At 45.6% G+C, this 14,452-nt stretch overlaps 1 protein-coding gene across 1 annotated transcript in view; it reads left to right on the top strand.

Moving 5' to 3' along the window:
* Window positions 1-14,452, top strand: part of LOC8031304 (neural cell adhesion molecule 1) — a 305,705-nt gene that overhangs the window by 265,741 nt on the left and 25,512 nt on the right. The window contains exons 5-7 of the mRNA XM_002405008.5: window positions 10,965-11,261; window positions 11,557-11,847; window positions 12,386-13,087. Coding sequence (XP_002405052.3) covers window positions 10,965-11,261; window positions 11,557-11,847; window positions 12,386-13,087 — 1,290 coding nt within the window. The remainder of the gene's footprint in view (window positions 1-10,964; window positions 11,262-11,556; window positions 11,848-12,385; window positions 13,088-14,452) is intronic.

Raw genomic sequence — 14,452 nt, 5'->3', positions numbered from 1 at the left:
CATCTCCCAAGGAAGAAGCGCATTAGGCTGTAATCGTAATTCCAAGAGAGCCGTCGATAAAAAAAAAAAAAGTGGCTGAGCGCTTAAGAGTGATAAATGACAACCGGTATTAACGATGACAAATCTTATGATATTGTCGGTGTGACTTTGTCGCGATCATACCTCGGCGAATTAAGTTAAGCACTCAATCCCTGCTGGTTTCAATTTTTTCTCCGTCAACGCGAACACTCGTGTTTTTTTTTGTTTTTTTTTTAAATTTATTTTGGGTGTTCTCACACAGCAAGAGACATATCTCGTTAGCTCCGTAAAAGCGCTTACAAAAAATGAGTAGTCCAGCCAAGAATCGTCGACAAGACAAATGAAGGCAATTATCGATGAAGACTGCGATAAGTGGACCAGATACTTAAGACTGAGGAAAATTCTGGCGTAACTTGTAAGCACACGATGAAAGGCAATGTGCGCGCACGTTTATATGCGGTTCTCGAGAAAAAAATATGCAAATTCGGGGGCAGCAAATAGTGATAAGGTCTTCACAGTTGTAAGATGAATATCCCTTTTAAATATGTGTGATCGTCGTTTTTGGCTTAGGAGGTTAAAATGACCAAGATATTTTGACTTCTTTTATGAATTCTTAGATGTGCATATATCTACAGAAAAAGTAAATGAAAATATTTGCTTGTCTATACACGTAGCTGTCAACATTTTGATAATTAGAAGTATTCATACGAAGGACTTGTTACTTCATGATTTATTTACAATAGTTACGACAATAGTGTAGCTTCTTTGCCATCTGGGAATGTTCTCGTAGTTTCGGTGGTGTTTGCATGCGGATGAGCGGGCCGTTTACCGATGCCGCCTGTCATTCTCTCTCGTCTCGGTACTGGAGTAGTGTGCGTGTGACATCCCTTTGTGTGGGACGTTGTCGTCTTTTTTGTGGGTGTTGTTTCACTGATCGCTGCACATGTATGGCAGTATAAAAGTAGAAACTCTCCTACATATTTAAAATATATTCAGGCGATTGGTTAGAATGGGCGATGCAAAAACAGGAGACAGCCATGGCAGTTCAGCGTACGTATATAAACATATTTTCTGATAGAGCTAAAAAAAAAAAAGGGGGACGGTATGAAACAAAAAAAAAAAAACATTATACAAGCTTGATCATGCTGACAAAGACTGGTGCGCCCAAAGGGAGCGATATGCCTTCCAGGGAAGAAGAAAAAGGCGTCTGAACGGCTTTGCCAACCAAAGATTCGCTTTCATTTCTCACACACGCCATTAGATGGTGCTACATGATAGGAAAGGGCGCGTAGCGCTCGACTTCACTCACGCTCCGCGCGAATGAGCTCGCATCTCGGTTGTCCGACTCGCTGACCCCGGATAGCCACTTGGCTCACAATATCAAGGTGGCGAGTTCGAATCCTGCTGGTGTACTGAAGGGTTTTTGCTTTGATATGGTTCCCTATAAATGTAACGGTTTTCGGCGTCGTTTTTTTCTTGTTTTTGTTTTGTTTTTGCAAGCAGCTTTTACAGTCAAAAGTTATAGTATTCTACGGACATCGCTGAAACAACGTATTCGATTCTAAAAGATCTGAACCCGATTGGTTACTCTGCTGAAAGGTCCCTAGAGCTGGAGGTTAGCAAAGATACACACCATGAAGCGAATCGTGGGTGAACCGCTGACGAACTCTACCAATGCCGCGTACGAAATAAATCCGGCGCCTTCCCTCTTCCCTTCTCCCCAAAGCTTTCGTGGAGCCTCAGCGTGCCTGCCGCTAAGTGGGAGGGGGAGGGGGGAGGGGGGGTCAGAGATTCACCAACGGTGATGTGATCCGCAGGACTTGTCTTTTAGGTGCTACCGACTTTACCCCGTGGAGCGTTCTTTTCGCGCGCGGTACAGCAACCAATGTTCTAACGTCGAGGGCAGCGCGAACGCCGTCGACCGAAAGTTTTCGCTTTATCCCCTTCGTATTCTCTCTGTGGTGTTCAGTCTCAACTCGTGGTGACTGAAAAACAGCACACCTGTCTTTTGTTTCTCTCATGACAGAGGTTATGGTCGCGGAATAAACGTATGCAGCCAGCACCACTCAGCCTGCCCGCCGAATCAGTTTTCTGACGTGGGTTTTTGTCGCCTGACAACGTGTCTTCTTGTGTTGGTTTCTTTTCTAATGCGAATAATGTTACGCCTGATTTAAAATTAGTTGGCACTATAAACATGATGGCTATATCATGCTAATGGTTGTAATTGCGCTAACGGTTTGATGAATCGTGTTTTATATTGGCAAAACTCTTTAGGTACATTTTATCTCTGAGTATAGGGTTCCCTGGGTATAGGGCCCGATTGCGGCTGTATATCTTGATTTACCCTTCGCCTTTGCTCTCCAACCAAAACAATTAGGGGTTAGAATTAATGTCTTAATTACGCGACATCAAATACCACGTGTATCCGCTAGTTTATCAAACTCCGTGAACGCACTGTGCAAATAACACCACGCGTACTTACGCAGGTGCGCTCACAGAACAGAGCCCTTATTGATTGAGATATTGCGACGAATGTTATTTTTATTTGTTCAAAAGACGCGGATGGTATGTACAAGAAGAATCACAGGAAAAAAGCCAGACACAAAGCTTCTCGAACAAACCAACGCTCTTCTATTTGTTGCTCAATGCGAAATATAGTTGTCGAAGAAATGGTGAAGTGACGCACACCTGGCATTCTTTATCCGCATCAGAGGTTTTCTTTGATTTTTTTTTAAAGCATAAAGTGCATGAAAGCGTTCAGTTGCAAAGTTTGGGAAACAAATATTGCGAGATGTCCCCCTTAGGGGTTCATCAAAATAAAATAACTTCTGTGCTTTCTTCTCAAGTGTTCAGATGGACGATTGTGAAGATCGCAGAATTTTGTAAAGCCTCTAAAACAATGTGCAGGGTATTGTATGATGACAAAAATGCTCTTGCAAGTGCCAGATTATTTAAGCGGTTGTATTATTTTGGTAATATTTTGTGTATATAGTACATCTCAAGAAACACAACAAATAAAGAGACAAAGAAATGAATGAAATCTAGACATTTAATATAAAACTTGTCCCTTCCTTCAAAAACAAAATATATCCAACTCAGTTAAGTAATTTAGGATTGCTGATCTCTCTTTGCTTAATTACTCTGGTTTTGTCGCTGAAGTGTTTATGGGGCCTTCTTCTACCAAAAACTTATCCCGCTGCAGATGATTCCGAGTTTTAGCTGACCATTTTCGCCGTGAGAAGAAAATATTTGAATAACGGCACAGATGGCCCTGGCAGCTGGTTAAAGCGCGCCCGCCGGGAAATCCTTAAACAGGGTGTTCCTTACTTAAACAACCGGGGATTGCGTAGCGAACCGAAATTTTCTTCTTTTAAACTTTGCTTATCTTAAAGTTTCCTTCCGGCTTCTCCTGAAAGTCGAAAGAAGCCCGACCGCTTCCCACTTAATTATCTCACTGCATTGTTGTTGTTGGTTTTTAGGGGACGGGCCACATGAACAAACGAATTATAGGATCGCTTCCCGGGTAGCACGCCAGAGGAATGCCTGACTTCGGCAAAGGTCTGGCAAACATAAGGGCCCAACTTTGGCGCAGTTAGGATTTTGCACCATGGCAATCATCAGTGCCAAAGTACGGTGCCTAACTATAGCCATTGTTGGGCGATCCTAGGGCATGCCAAAGTTTGACTCTTCTCTGGAACGCCAGAGGAGCGCCAAAGTTGGTGCCATACCTGGGCCATAACTGCCAAAAAAACGCCGAATTTGGGTATTTCGTACATGCCAAGTTTGGCCTTTCTCTGGTTCGCCACAGTTCTGCCAAAGTAAGTGCCAGACATGAACCACAACTGCCAGAGCAACGCCTAATTTGGGTATTTTGGCCACACCAAGTTTGGCCTTTCTCTGGTGCGCCACAGTTCTGCCAAAGTAAGTGCCAGACCTGAGCCATAACTGCCGCAATAAATCTTAATTTGGCGATGCGGGCCATGCCGAAGTTTGGCTCTTCTCTGGCTACCCACTAAAGTGCAAAATAAGTGCCAAAAGTGGCAAAGAAAGCTGAGAGGCCTGCCCAAGTTTGGAATATCTGTGGTGTGTCCATAAGTGCTCTTTCACGCGCCCCAGAACAGAATTAAACTAAATAAGCGCTGGGAACACGATGGTCAGATGTCATCACTTCCGTTCCCAAGCAGCACGGCAATACTTTGCGGTATCGTGCCAGTACCGGCCGAAAGTCGGTTCCAATATCGCTCAAATGTCCAGTTTTCCACCACCGTTTGATATCCGGCGGGTATTGCCGTACAGACGTTTTGCCCCGGCCTAGCGTTCGCGCAGTATTGTGTGAATACTCTACAATGCGTCTGCTCCGTATTGGCCGAATGTCGTGCAAGTATGTGTACGTTGCATATCATTTGTTGCATATCCAATCACATGTACGGACAAACAAATTTTTTCGATCACTCCCAGGAGTTTATTAAACCACTATCATTACACACAGTGTAATCTCGACATATTTACAATGGCCACACTTCTCTGTAAAACGAAAAGCAAATTATAAAATAGAATTAACACTGTCCTCATGCCAAGCAAAACTCATCACACAAAAAAAACGCGGAGATTGAGAGGAAAGAAGGACTACTATCAGACGCATGCTTGCAGTGTACTTACTAATAAAATAGCGATATCATGTAATCCTTAATAGATGTATGATACAACTCAGGGCACCCCACAAACACACTCGAGAAAGAAGGTTTCGCACATTCAACTGACGTCTCGTCGTCGGCGAAGAGCAGTTTTTGTCGAAGCGTGTCCAACAAACACATCACAAAAATTCCACGAACTCCGGTGAAAAAAAAATGGCTGTTACCGAAAAATTGGCATTGACGTATTCCGGCCGTTTACGACGAAAAAAACACGGCCGCGTCTGCAACGCACGAAAGCAACAGAATACAGAAGAGCGCATTTCAAAAACCGGACCTACGTGGCCCGCCTATTTCTATAACTAGGCAAACGGCGAAAACGGCAGCCCCAGAGATCCCATCAACGTGACAGGGAGAGTCACGTGACAAATTTTCGTCCAAACGTTTTTGTCCTACTCACCCTACGTAGAGAGGTCACGCCGGATCACGCGTTTCGCTGCACCCTTTTGATTTGCTTAAAGAGGCTCCCGCGCCCGCTGACAGCCACACGAAGACACAAAGGCAGGTGGGGAGGATTTGCAAAAGGTGAGGTCGAAGGGACATCAACAACGCATGAGAGGAAAGGCCGCTTCTGCCGGTGACCTTGGCGCCTTTCCTAGTCTGTCAGCGTACGGCTTCCATTGTGGGCCTCAGAAAGATAATCTCCTTTCTTGAGAGCGAAATGGAAGGGGTGCTTATGTCTTGCGGGCTTGTGGCCATCCGCTCCCGACTCGCTCGCAGTGGACTCCCATGGCTGTCGTGCCGGCGAAATTAGGAGCGCAGCCGGGACATTTTCTCCCTTGAATGACGATCGGGTGCTGAGAATCCGAAGCAGCTCTGTCGGCGTCCATTTGATGTTCTCGGAGTCGGTCGTTGAGGCATCGCCCCGTTTTCATGATGTACCTGGCCCCGCAGGACGGGGGGATCGCGTACACTTCCTCCGCTTCCTCTCCTTCCCCCAAGATTTTTCTTTCCCGTACTTGAACGGAGCGGGCGGGCTTTGAGCTTGAAGCCGAAAATAAATGTTGTTGAAGTTGAAAGATTCTCATGTCTGTATCGTCCCTTTGGTGTCTCCACTTTCTAAATGTTTAAAAAGCACCAACACGCTAAAAAAGTACAAGTTCCGGGATTTTATTTTAGTTCCCCAATGGTGATGCGGAAGCCGCGACACGGAGCCCCGGTCGTTTCCGCTCTTTCTTATCGCTAGGATTTGACAGTGCTCAATCACAATGCAAGAGACACAAAGCAACGGTCGCTTTTGCAATGCACAGCTAGCACGATGGCAGCACTTTCTGTAAAGGCGCAGTCACACCGGGGTTGTTTTCAGTCGCGCGATGCGACTAAATCGCATCGCAAAAAAAAAAAAAAAAGTAATTAGATGGTCACTCTGGCGTGCGCGATGAGCGTGTCCAACGCCTTCGTTGGCGAGTCGCTTCTCAAAAACTCCTGCTCCGAACGCCATTGATTGGCTCAGCCTCTCCGCGACTAGAGCGCATCGCAAAAAGTCGGCTCAGCAAGCGACTGCTCAAATCGCGTCGCTCTTTGCCCGTGATGGTTGCTTTTGCGATGAAAGTTATCGCGCGACTAGATCGCATCGCCGGTGGGAACGCGCCTTAATATTGAACCAGTCTCACGGCGCGTCCCGATATTGACGTGTGTACCTACGCGCGAGTACAACATCCGGCACAATTTGCGTTTGCAAATCCTGGTCCAGCCGCGTCCAAACATTCAGCCAACCTTTGTACTGGAGAAATCAAGAGATACCCAAAATAAGATAAACTGGCCAGCCGAATAAAACTTGATTTCTATTTAATTAAGATGAAGACCTCCGCGTACATCAAATACCTCATCAGCCGAACTTCAAGGCAGTAAGCCTAGTTCTGGCACTTGTTTGGCAACTTTGGCCCGTAGCTGCCAGATTTCAGCCGAACTATAGGGAATCTAAGCCTAACTTTGGCACTCGTTTGGCGACTTGGGCCCAAAGATGCCAGATGTCAACCGAACTACAAGGTAGTAAGCCTAACTCTGGCACATCTGTGGCGATTTTGGCCCGAAGGGGCCGAATGACAGCCGAACTATCAAAAATTGAAGCCTAAGTGTGACACTTGTTTGGCGAATTAGGGCCAAAATACCCTGACTGTTGCCAAGGAAGGTCAGGTTTGGCTCTATTTGGCTTCTTCGGGCATTTCAATGCCCTAAACTCCCAGACAAAAGCCAAGTTTTGGCCCAGAACTCGGTGCTGCCTGGGTTTCTACTTGCAGGTAGCAATCTGCTATAGACACACCACTGTAATTTTTAATCAAAAATGAATACTCAAACGTTTTTTAAAACTTAATGATGGGGGAGACGAGCGAACTTACTGGTGTAGTGTGAGTAATACCCTGGCGTTTTTAACGTGTATTACGTAGTAGCGCTTCACTAAGGCACGTAAGTGCAGTAATAAAACTCCAAAATATTTTCTTTATATATATATAAATATATATATATATATATATATATATATATATATATATATATATATATATATATAGAGAGAGAGAGAGAGAGAGAGAGAGAGAGATATGCAACAAATTCGCCAATGTGGTCAGTGAGGGGGATTGTTACCCCGAAGTTCTTCAATGCGCACCGCGTCATTCTGCTTCCATGGTTGAGCCTTTCAATGGTGCTCAAGATCTGAATAAACATTGCGTGGGACTAATATGAGGTGTAGATTTTTCGAGGTTGGAACGATTAGAGAATGTGATGCGACCATTACCTGGCGCATTTAATGTCCATCATTCAATAGAAATTACGGTTTCGGAGGCCAGAAAAATTTAAATGTACTAATAGAGAGTCAGCATAGCTACAATTGGAGTTTTGGCAAAATCCAGCAGGAACAGTGACGTGGATGGTCAGTGGCCGCAATGAACGTCCGCCACCCGTAGCAGACGGTTTCCAGCTCTACCGGCAAGTGTACTTCTCTGCCACAAGAGTTAAAACGAGGAGAAGCAAACTTCGCACGTTCTTGTTTGTAGGCAATAATAAACGTGTGTTGAAAATCGGAAAAGAGGAACGCCAGATTGGCATGCACATTTCGTCAGCGATAAGGTCTCTATTTGCATTTTTTACCAACTTTTGTTCAGTTTTTTGTTCCAAAAATAGAAAAAAAATACTGCTCTGCTCTGGTCATAAATGAGAAAAGCATGCTACGTAGGGTACGTCTTTGGGTCTGCTAATCTCGGTGCCCCCGCTTATTCGCCGTGACTCAGGATGCAAGTATTCACGAAAAGGCCGTCGTTTCTCAGTATAACCACATGGTCACTTATTCCGGCCAATAGGAGTAAAGCTGTGGCTGCGACGCTCACTATATCGCAATGGCCGCCGAGGATCTTAATGTACCAATCCAACTAAATTCGCGAAAATTGACCTGCGAGACATCACCCGCATATTTAGCAAAGAGAGGTCATGTAACCACCCAATCCACATCACGTGACGTGGTCACAAGAGTTGATGACGTCACGTTGGTTGAATCACTTCCCTCTCGCATATATTTTTTTATGCGGGTCACATTTCTCTGATGCTTTTTTCTGCTGACAATTTCCTACATCTCTGGTTCTTTATTTCCTGCTGAAAAATGTTACTTTAAGGCCAGCTTCAATGCACATCAATTAAAAATATTTGAATTTAATATGCTTAGTTAGGAAGTATTGTGCAACAATGTCATAAACGCTTCAGTTGCAAAAAAACAAACAAACAAGAAATCCACTTTTTTTGTCACTGAAACGGCATTACCATTATAGATACATTATCTTTCGCCTTTTCTTTTCAGCGGCTGAATGGATTAAACAACGTTCAAATAATTGCTGTTCCCATTAAAGTAAGACAACTTATTTTCAATAATCTTGCCCTCTCTCCTTACACATTTGATTAAAAACATCACGGCCGCGAGACAAGCAGAATAACACGCGCTATTGAGTCAGCAGCTTCAATATTGCAGTGTAATTTCACCAATTGGAGCAGATTATTGTACATTTCCTTTTTACAGAAAATTCTCATGCTTTTTGTCGTTCCCCTGGGTTCGAGGGGCCGCATACAGATTATAAATTAGACACGATTTCCGCATTTGATCCTCACTTAGATTTGAGTGGAACCCAAGAATTACAATAATAATCCCTGGAAAAGGGAACAAAGGGGACAATGCATTAATTGCATTATCATCGGAACCCAAGAGTACTCCCTGAGGTTGCTCAGTTCTGGTTGGGTTATACTTTAGCGTTGTTACAGTCTCTAAAGATGTTTTATTCAAGATCTTCTGGACAACGGTTACGTGTATACATGTAATATAAAGACATTTTCTGCACAAATAAATGTTACTCTGACTTCAACCGCGACATTATTCTTCCTTTGAATCCAACTTCACAATTCACTTTTGCTTTAAAGTTCACCGTGATTTTGGCTTTCATCCTGGGGAAGTCCAAGTGCCTCGCGGTGGGATTGTTCAGTGCCCACGGCCGCAAGTTTTATAAAGTTATCGAAACATCGTTTGCCCCTGCGAGGCTCTCGGGAGATGCCTTTTTCTTTGAGTGACCAACATCATGAATAAAAACAACTGTGCCCAGTCCGTTCAAAACGCGTCTGATTTGTTTCATCTACGTCGCACGTAGCTTATTTTCTTCCATCAAATCTTTTTCTTATGTTGTTGGCTGCAGAAATATCATTTTTGGTACACTGCAATCGAATAACGCAGTCATCGTTAAGGACGTTGGAGGGTTCTTGCTCGCGTGTGTACTCGGTGCATCTTAGATTATTTTTAATTATTCTCGTCGTATCTCATGATGTTTATTATGTTTACCTCAATCGACCCAGGCGGTGCACGTGTGTGATAGGAAGCTTATCTCGTAGGTTCGACCAACAACAAAAAAGAAGCCGCGTTCGTCCGAATAAATTTGAAACATAATGATACCGCGTTTTCCAAAATATCGTCCATGGACTACACATGATTTAAAACTTGATATTTGAAGTGGTGCGGGCTGTCTACATGTGGGGATATACAGGAATGTTGTTTTTTAAGATCGTTCGTTGTGACGAGACGTGACGGATTTTTTTTAAATGAAAGAGTTTGTTAATAATGATCTGTGTATAGTGCAAGCTTTTTTTGTGGGCTAAGAAAGCAGACCTTTGTCAAGATGTGCCGTGTATGAGAAAATTGTTGTGTCGACTAAGCACCTGTGCGTACTATGCACCCGGTGCGGAGTACAGTCCTGAAAATACGGTACTACCATCGCTAAAATTGGCATCTATCTTTCCATCGCAAAGACCCGCGCACGCGCGCACGCACACGCACACATACACACACGCACACACAAACACACAAACACACAAACACACTCACACACACACAAAGCAAATGGCAGAAATATTCCACTACTTTTCTTGGCCTCAACATAGCAATTTAAAAAAGAGTGTGTGTTCTTAGCTAAGAGATTAAAAAAAAATAGACCGCTTTCTTATCAAAAGTATAGACCAGTGTCTGCTCTCTTCCATGGGCGCCGTCAAATTTGATTATGCTAACCTCATGACACGGTGGGGGCTGAGCTTTCTGCAAGACTGTATCTCAGAACCCTTAGCACATATTAATGTGCAAGACCGCAAAAAATGCATAGTTTTAAAAGCTGCAAGAACAGCACCAATGACAAGAGTGATGTAAATAGAAAAAAATCTTGTTGTATGCGCGACCCTTCTCTTCACAAGAGATTAGGTTTCAGGTTGTAATTTCCCATTTTTATTACTGGGGGCTAAGACTTTTGGACACTAACCTATACCGTGCACTTTTTTTGGCACTTCCAAAATGCAGGCGATTGTATTAATTTACCTCTTTCGGACGCGTAATTTCATGTCAGTTCCTGCGAGCGACATTTAAACAATCGGCTAATCAGCCAGCGCCACTTCTGGCGGAGGACATTCTACGCGCGACAGATGGCCAGTTGATTCGCCGTTCACACGAACGCCATTCGAAGCAACCGTAATTACGCTTTTCCGTGTGGCAGGCGAAAATAAACGAGTGAAGTAAAAATAATAAATGTATGGATAAAGAGGGTACCTCAAATACTAATCAAGGGGCCCGTGACACTACATGCTGTTTCTCTTGTCTTTCGCGAGAGACGGGACAAAAATAAATCTTAATAAACGGACGGAAATCACATATAAAGACCCAAATAGACTTTTTTTTTTCTTGTAATTTGACGATTTTCATGCTATCACCCATTTCGTTGCCGCCTCCTTTTTGTCGCTCCGCAGTCCGTCCGCTGGAGGTGAGCGTGGAGTCCGTGAGCCGCCCTCTGGAGGCCGGCAAGACGGGCTGGCTGTCGTGCCGAGCCGTGGGCTCCCGGCCCCGCTCACGCATTACCTGGCTGCTGGGAGACTCGGCGCTGCCGGGGGCTAAGCAGAACGAGTCGCTCGACGGCAACGTGACGCTCAGCCTACTGGCGCTCAGGCCCACCGCCAAGCACCACGGACGCCTTATTCGATGCCGCGCCGACAACGACCTGATCCCCGGCTCGGACATCTTCGCCGAGTTCCGGCTGCAGGTGATGTGTGAGTCAGCCGATTCTGTTCCTAACTACAATTGCCGACAACTTGAAACACGCGAGACATGGATTCGTATGTTTATACTTTTTGCTTCTCAACTCCTTGGTCAGCCTTCCTATAGGCTAATGCCATAGTCGCGTTGACTGCGCAGCGAATAGCATCAATTCGTGTTCCGAGTATATCGGGGGGTGTATAAACGTAGGAGCATCTGAGGGTGTTCAAGCGATCGCTTAGTAGGGTATGTAGATCAGACTTATGACTGTTACCGGTCACGGCTAACAAAATGTACGCTTCTTCGCAGTCGCGCCGAAGCTGACGCTGAAGCTGGCGACGAGCCTGCGCCACTCGCAGCTGCAGGAGGGGCAGGACGTGTACCTCGAATGCGCCGTGGAGGCCAACCCACCGGTGACGGAGGTCCGCTGGTGGTTCGGCAGGCGGGAGCTGTTCAGCAACCACACGGCCGGCGTGCTGGTCAACAACCGCTCTCTGGTGCTCCAGAGGATCCAGCTGGACCACAAGGGCCCGTACAGCTGCAGCGCCGTCAACTCCCAGGGGGAAGGGACCAGCAACACGCTGCACCTTAACTTCCAGTGTAAGGAAGAGAAAGAAGGACCCTTCTAGTCTTCAGCATTGCGTCGTGATGTTTGGCAGTTTGTTGGGAGGGTTCTAAAATAATAGCTAAATCCAGGCTGCGGAGTCTATTGGTTTTGAAGGAATTATTGACCGAAGACAGCATTTTGGTTAATTCTCTGCTTATTATTGTCGAGTTCTTCGTTACAAATTCAGTTTTCAAAATGTGTACTGTGTACTTTGTTTTAACTTACCCTAGACATCAGAGGGCGCTACGAGCCACCGACGTCAATCCACTGCGGTGTGAGTATCATGTGGGCTTCAACACGGGCCTAGCGACGCGCGAGGCGTGTAGTCTAGTGATATGTTCACAGCGCTGAATTGAGCTAGGATGGCTCGTGATGTCTGCACCCGTCTGTCTTAAGATGAAATGGAGCATAAGACTCGTTTTGAATGTTTCCTGGAGCTATTCAGCGCCTTTCTTCCAATGAACTTAGAAGAACAACAAGATAGAATTGACGATTTAGGTACTCCGCTTTCCTTCCCTTTTCACCCCGCAGACGCTCCGGTGTGTCGCCGGGGTCAGAAGCAGGTGTACGGCGCCGCCTCGAACCAGCCCGTCCGCGTGAACTGCGAAGTGGACGCCCAGCCCGGCGCCAGCAACTTCCACTGGCGCCTCAACAACGACACCTTGACGAACTTCACCTGGTCCGGCCACTCGAGCCAGATCACGCTCGTGCCGCGGCTCCCGGCCGACCTGGGCCGCCTGCTCTGCTGGGCCACCAACCAAGTCGGCACCCAGCGGAAGCCCTGCGTGTTCAGCATCAGCCCGGCCAGGGACCCCGAGAGTCCGCGCAACTGCAGCATCCACAACCGGACCGCGACGGCGTTCGTCGTCGAGTGCGAGCCCGGAGACGACGGCGGCATGCCGGCCCTGTTCGTGCTTCATGTCCTGGACGAGCTGAACCGCACCGTGCTGCGTGCCAACTCGAGCGAGCGGCCCGTGTGGTCCGTGAGTGGGCTCACTGGAGGAGCGCGGCTCTCGCTGCGGCTGTACGCGGTGACGGCCAAGGGTCGCAGCCCCGTGACCCTGCTAGGGGCCAGGACCCTGGCAGGGTCACAGAGCCTCACTGAGCCGCTCTGGCCCGGCAGCCTGAGCCCGCTGCTCGTGGTTCTCATCGCTTGTGCGGTTGGACTTGTGTCGGTCGCCTTCCTCGTCCCGTTGCTGCTCAGGTTTCGGGCGAACAAGGACAGGCGGAAACGTGAGTTCGCTTCGGGGATTGTCTGTTCATTTAAGAGTGGTTCCACGTAGTTTATTGCGCCTTTTCGTCGGTTCATTGAAACAGTTCGGTCTCGCTATGGGCGTAGTGAATTTCAAAGGTTTTGCATTTTATATTGTTTTGTTTAAGCAAAGTGCAACATCCTATAGCCTATGCCTTTTAAACTACATCTCAAGTTTGTCACTATTTAGTGTACAAAAATCGCGATATAAAAATATTAAAACATAAAAATAAATAATATTAACTTTTTTACTTTGCTTTCGTGCCTTCCCTTCTACGAATGAACAACATAGAATAACTTTTTTCACCTGGTATTCTAAAGTAATAAAAAAGACACCACCGCCTTAAGCTTCAAGGCCCTTAGTAGTAGAATCTCAAAGTTGGAGCCTTTGCTAGGCATGCTAGCAAAAGTTCCAACTTTGCTTTCTGATCCTATGCTAGGCATAGGATCAGAAAGATACATGGATATGAGTAGTGTTGCGGGAAGTCCCTTCTGTGTTTCTGGCGTTCTAGAAGCGAAAGAAAAGGACGTCTGAGAAGTTTGGTTATTCACCGACTTATCAAAAAAACTGTCTGCTGCACTACAACATCATATTAATATTGTTTTGTGGTAGGGCTGCGCGAACTTAAGATGCCAATATTGCACAAAGAGAACACTATTTTCTGAATGTGCTATATCTGAGAGCCAGACATATTCATTTATTCATTGAGTTTTTGACCAGGAGCGTGATTAGTAATGTTAATAGCAATGAGATTTTGTATGACATCTAGCCAAAGTACATTGTAGTGATACATTTTTTCCCCCAAACGTCTGGTATTGGTAATGGCTTTTATGAATATCGATAAGCACCTGTGCAATTTTGAACGTTTTCTTTTAAGGATTGCACTGTGATGGAAGTTCGAAAACACACCAATCTGTTCAATATATTGTAAACTATCACGCTTGGAAACATAAAATGGAGCGCTTTTTCGATGGGAGTATACTGACTATCTCAAAATAAAAAGAGGACGTTGCAATGTTCAACTTGCTAACTTCTTCGTCATTCCATGACTTTCTATTCGCCGCGGAAACCTTGATGTTATTTATTATTGTTTGTCTCCTGCGTTTTCGCATGATGTTTGAAGTTTCTAATCGCAAGCTTCGCGGTCTTAAACGTGTCTTAGATGTACAAACGCACGTGCAGCGTATACCTTACCTGAAGCTAGCCCTTTGTACGCTTCAACCTTTTCCACGGTGCGTGTTAAGATAAGACGAATAACATTAATCTTTTGAACTTGCATACGACGGGGTCAATATACGATTCTGATCAAAAAGTCCTAGGCACAGAGAAAAAGACGTAGCTCTAG

The sequence above is a fragment of the Ixodes scapularis genome, unplaced genomic scaffold (assembly GCF_016920785.2).
Source record: "Ixodes scapularis isolate PalLabHiFi unplaced genomic scaffold, ASM1692078v2 PGA_scaffold0__279_contigs__length_252992795, whole genome shotgun sequence".
Classification (NCBI taxonomy): domain Eukaryota; kingdom Metazoa; phylum Arthropoda; class Arachnida; order Ixodida; family Ixodidae; genus Ixodes; species Ixodes scapularis.
This window is presented reverse-complemented; position numbering and strand designations above follow the sequence as displayed.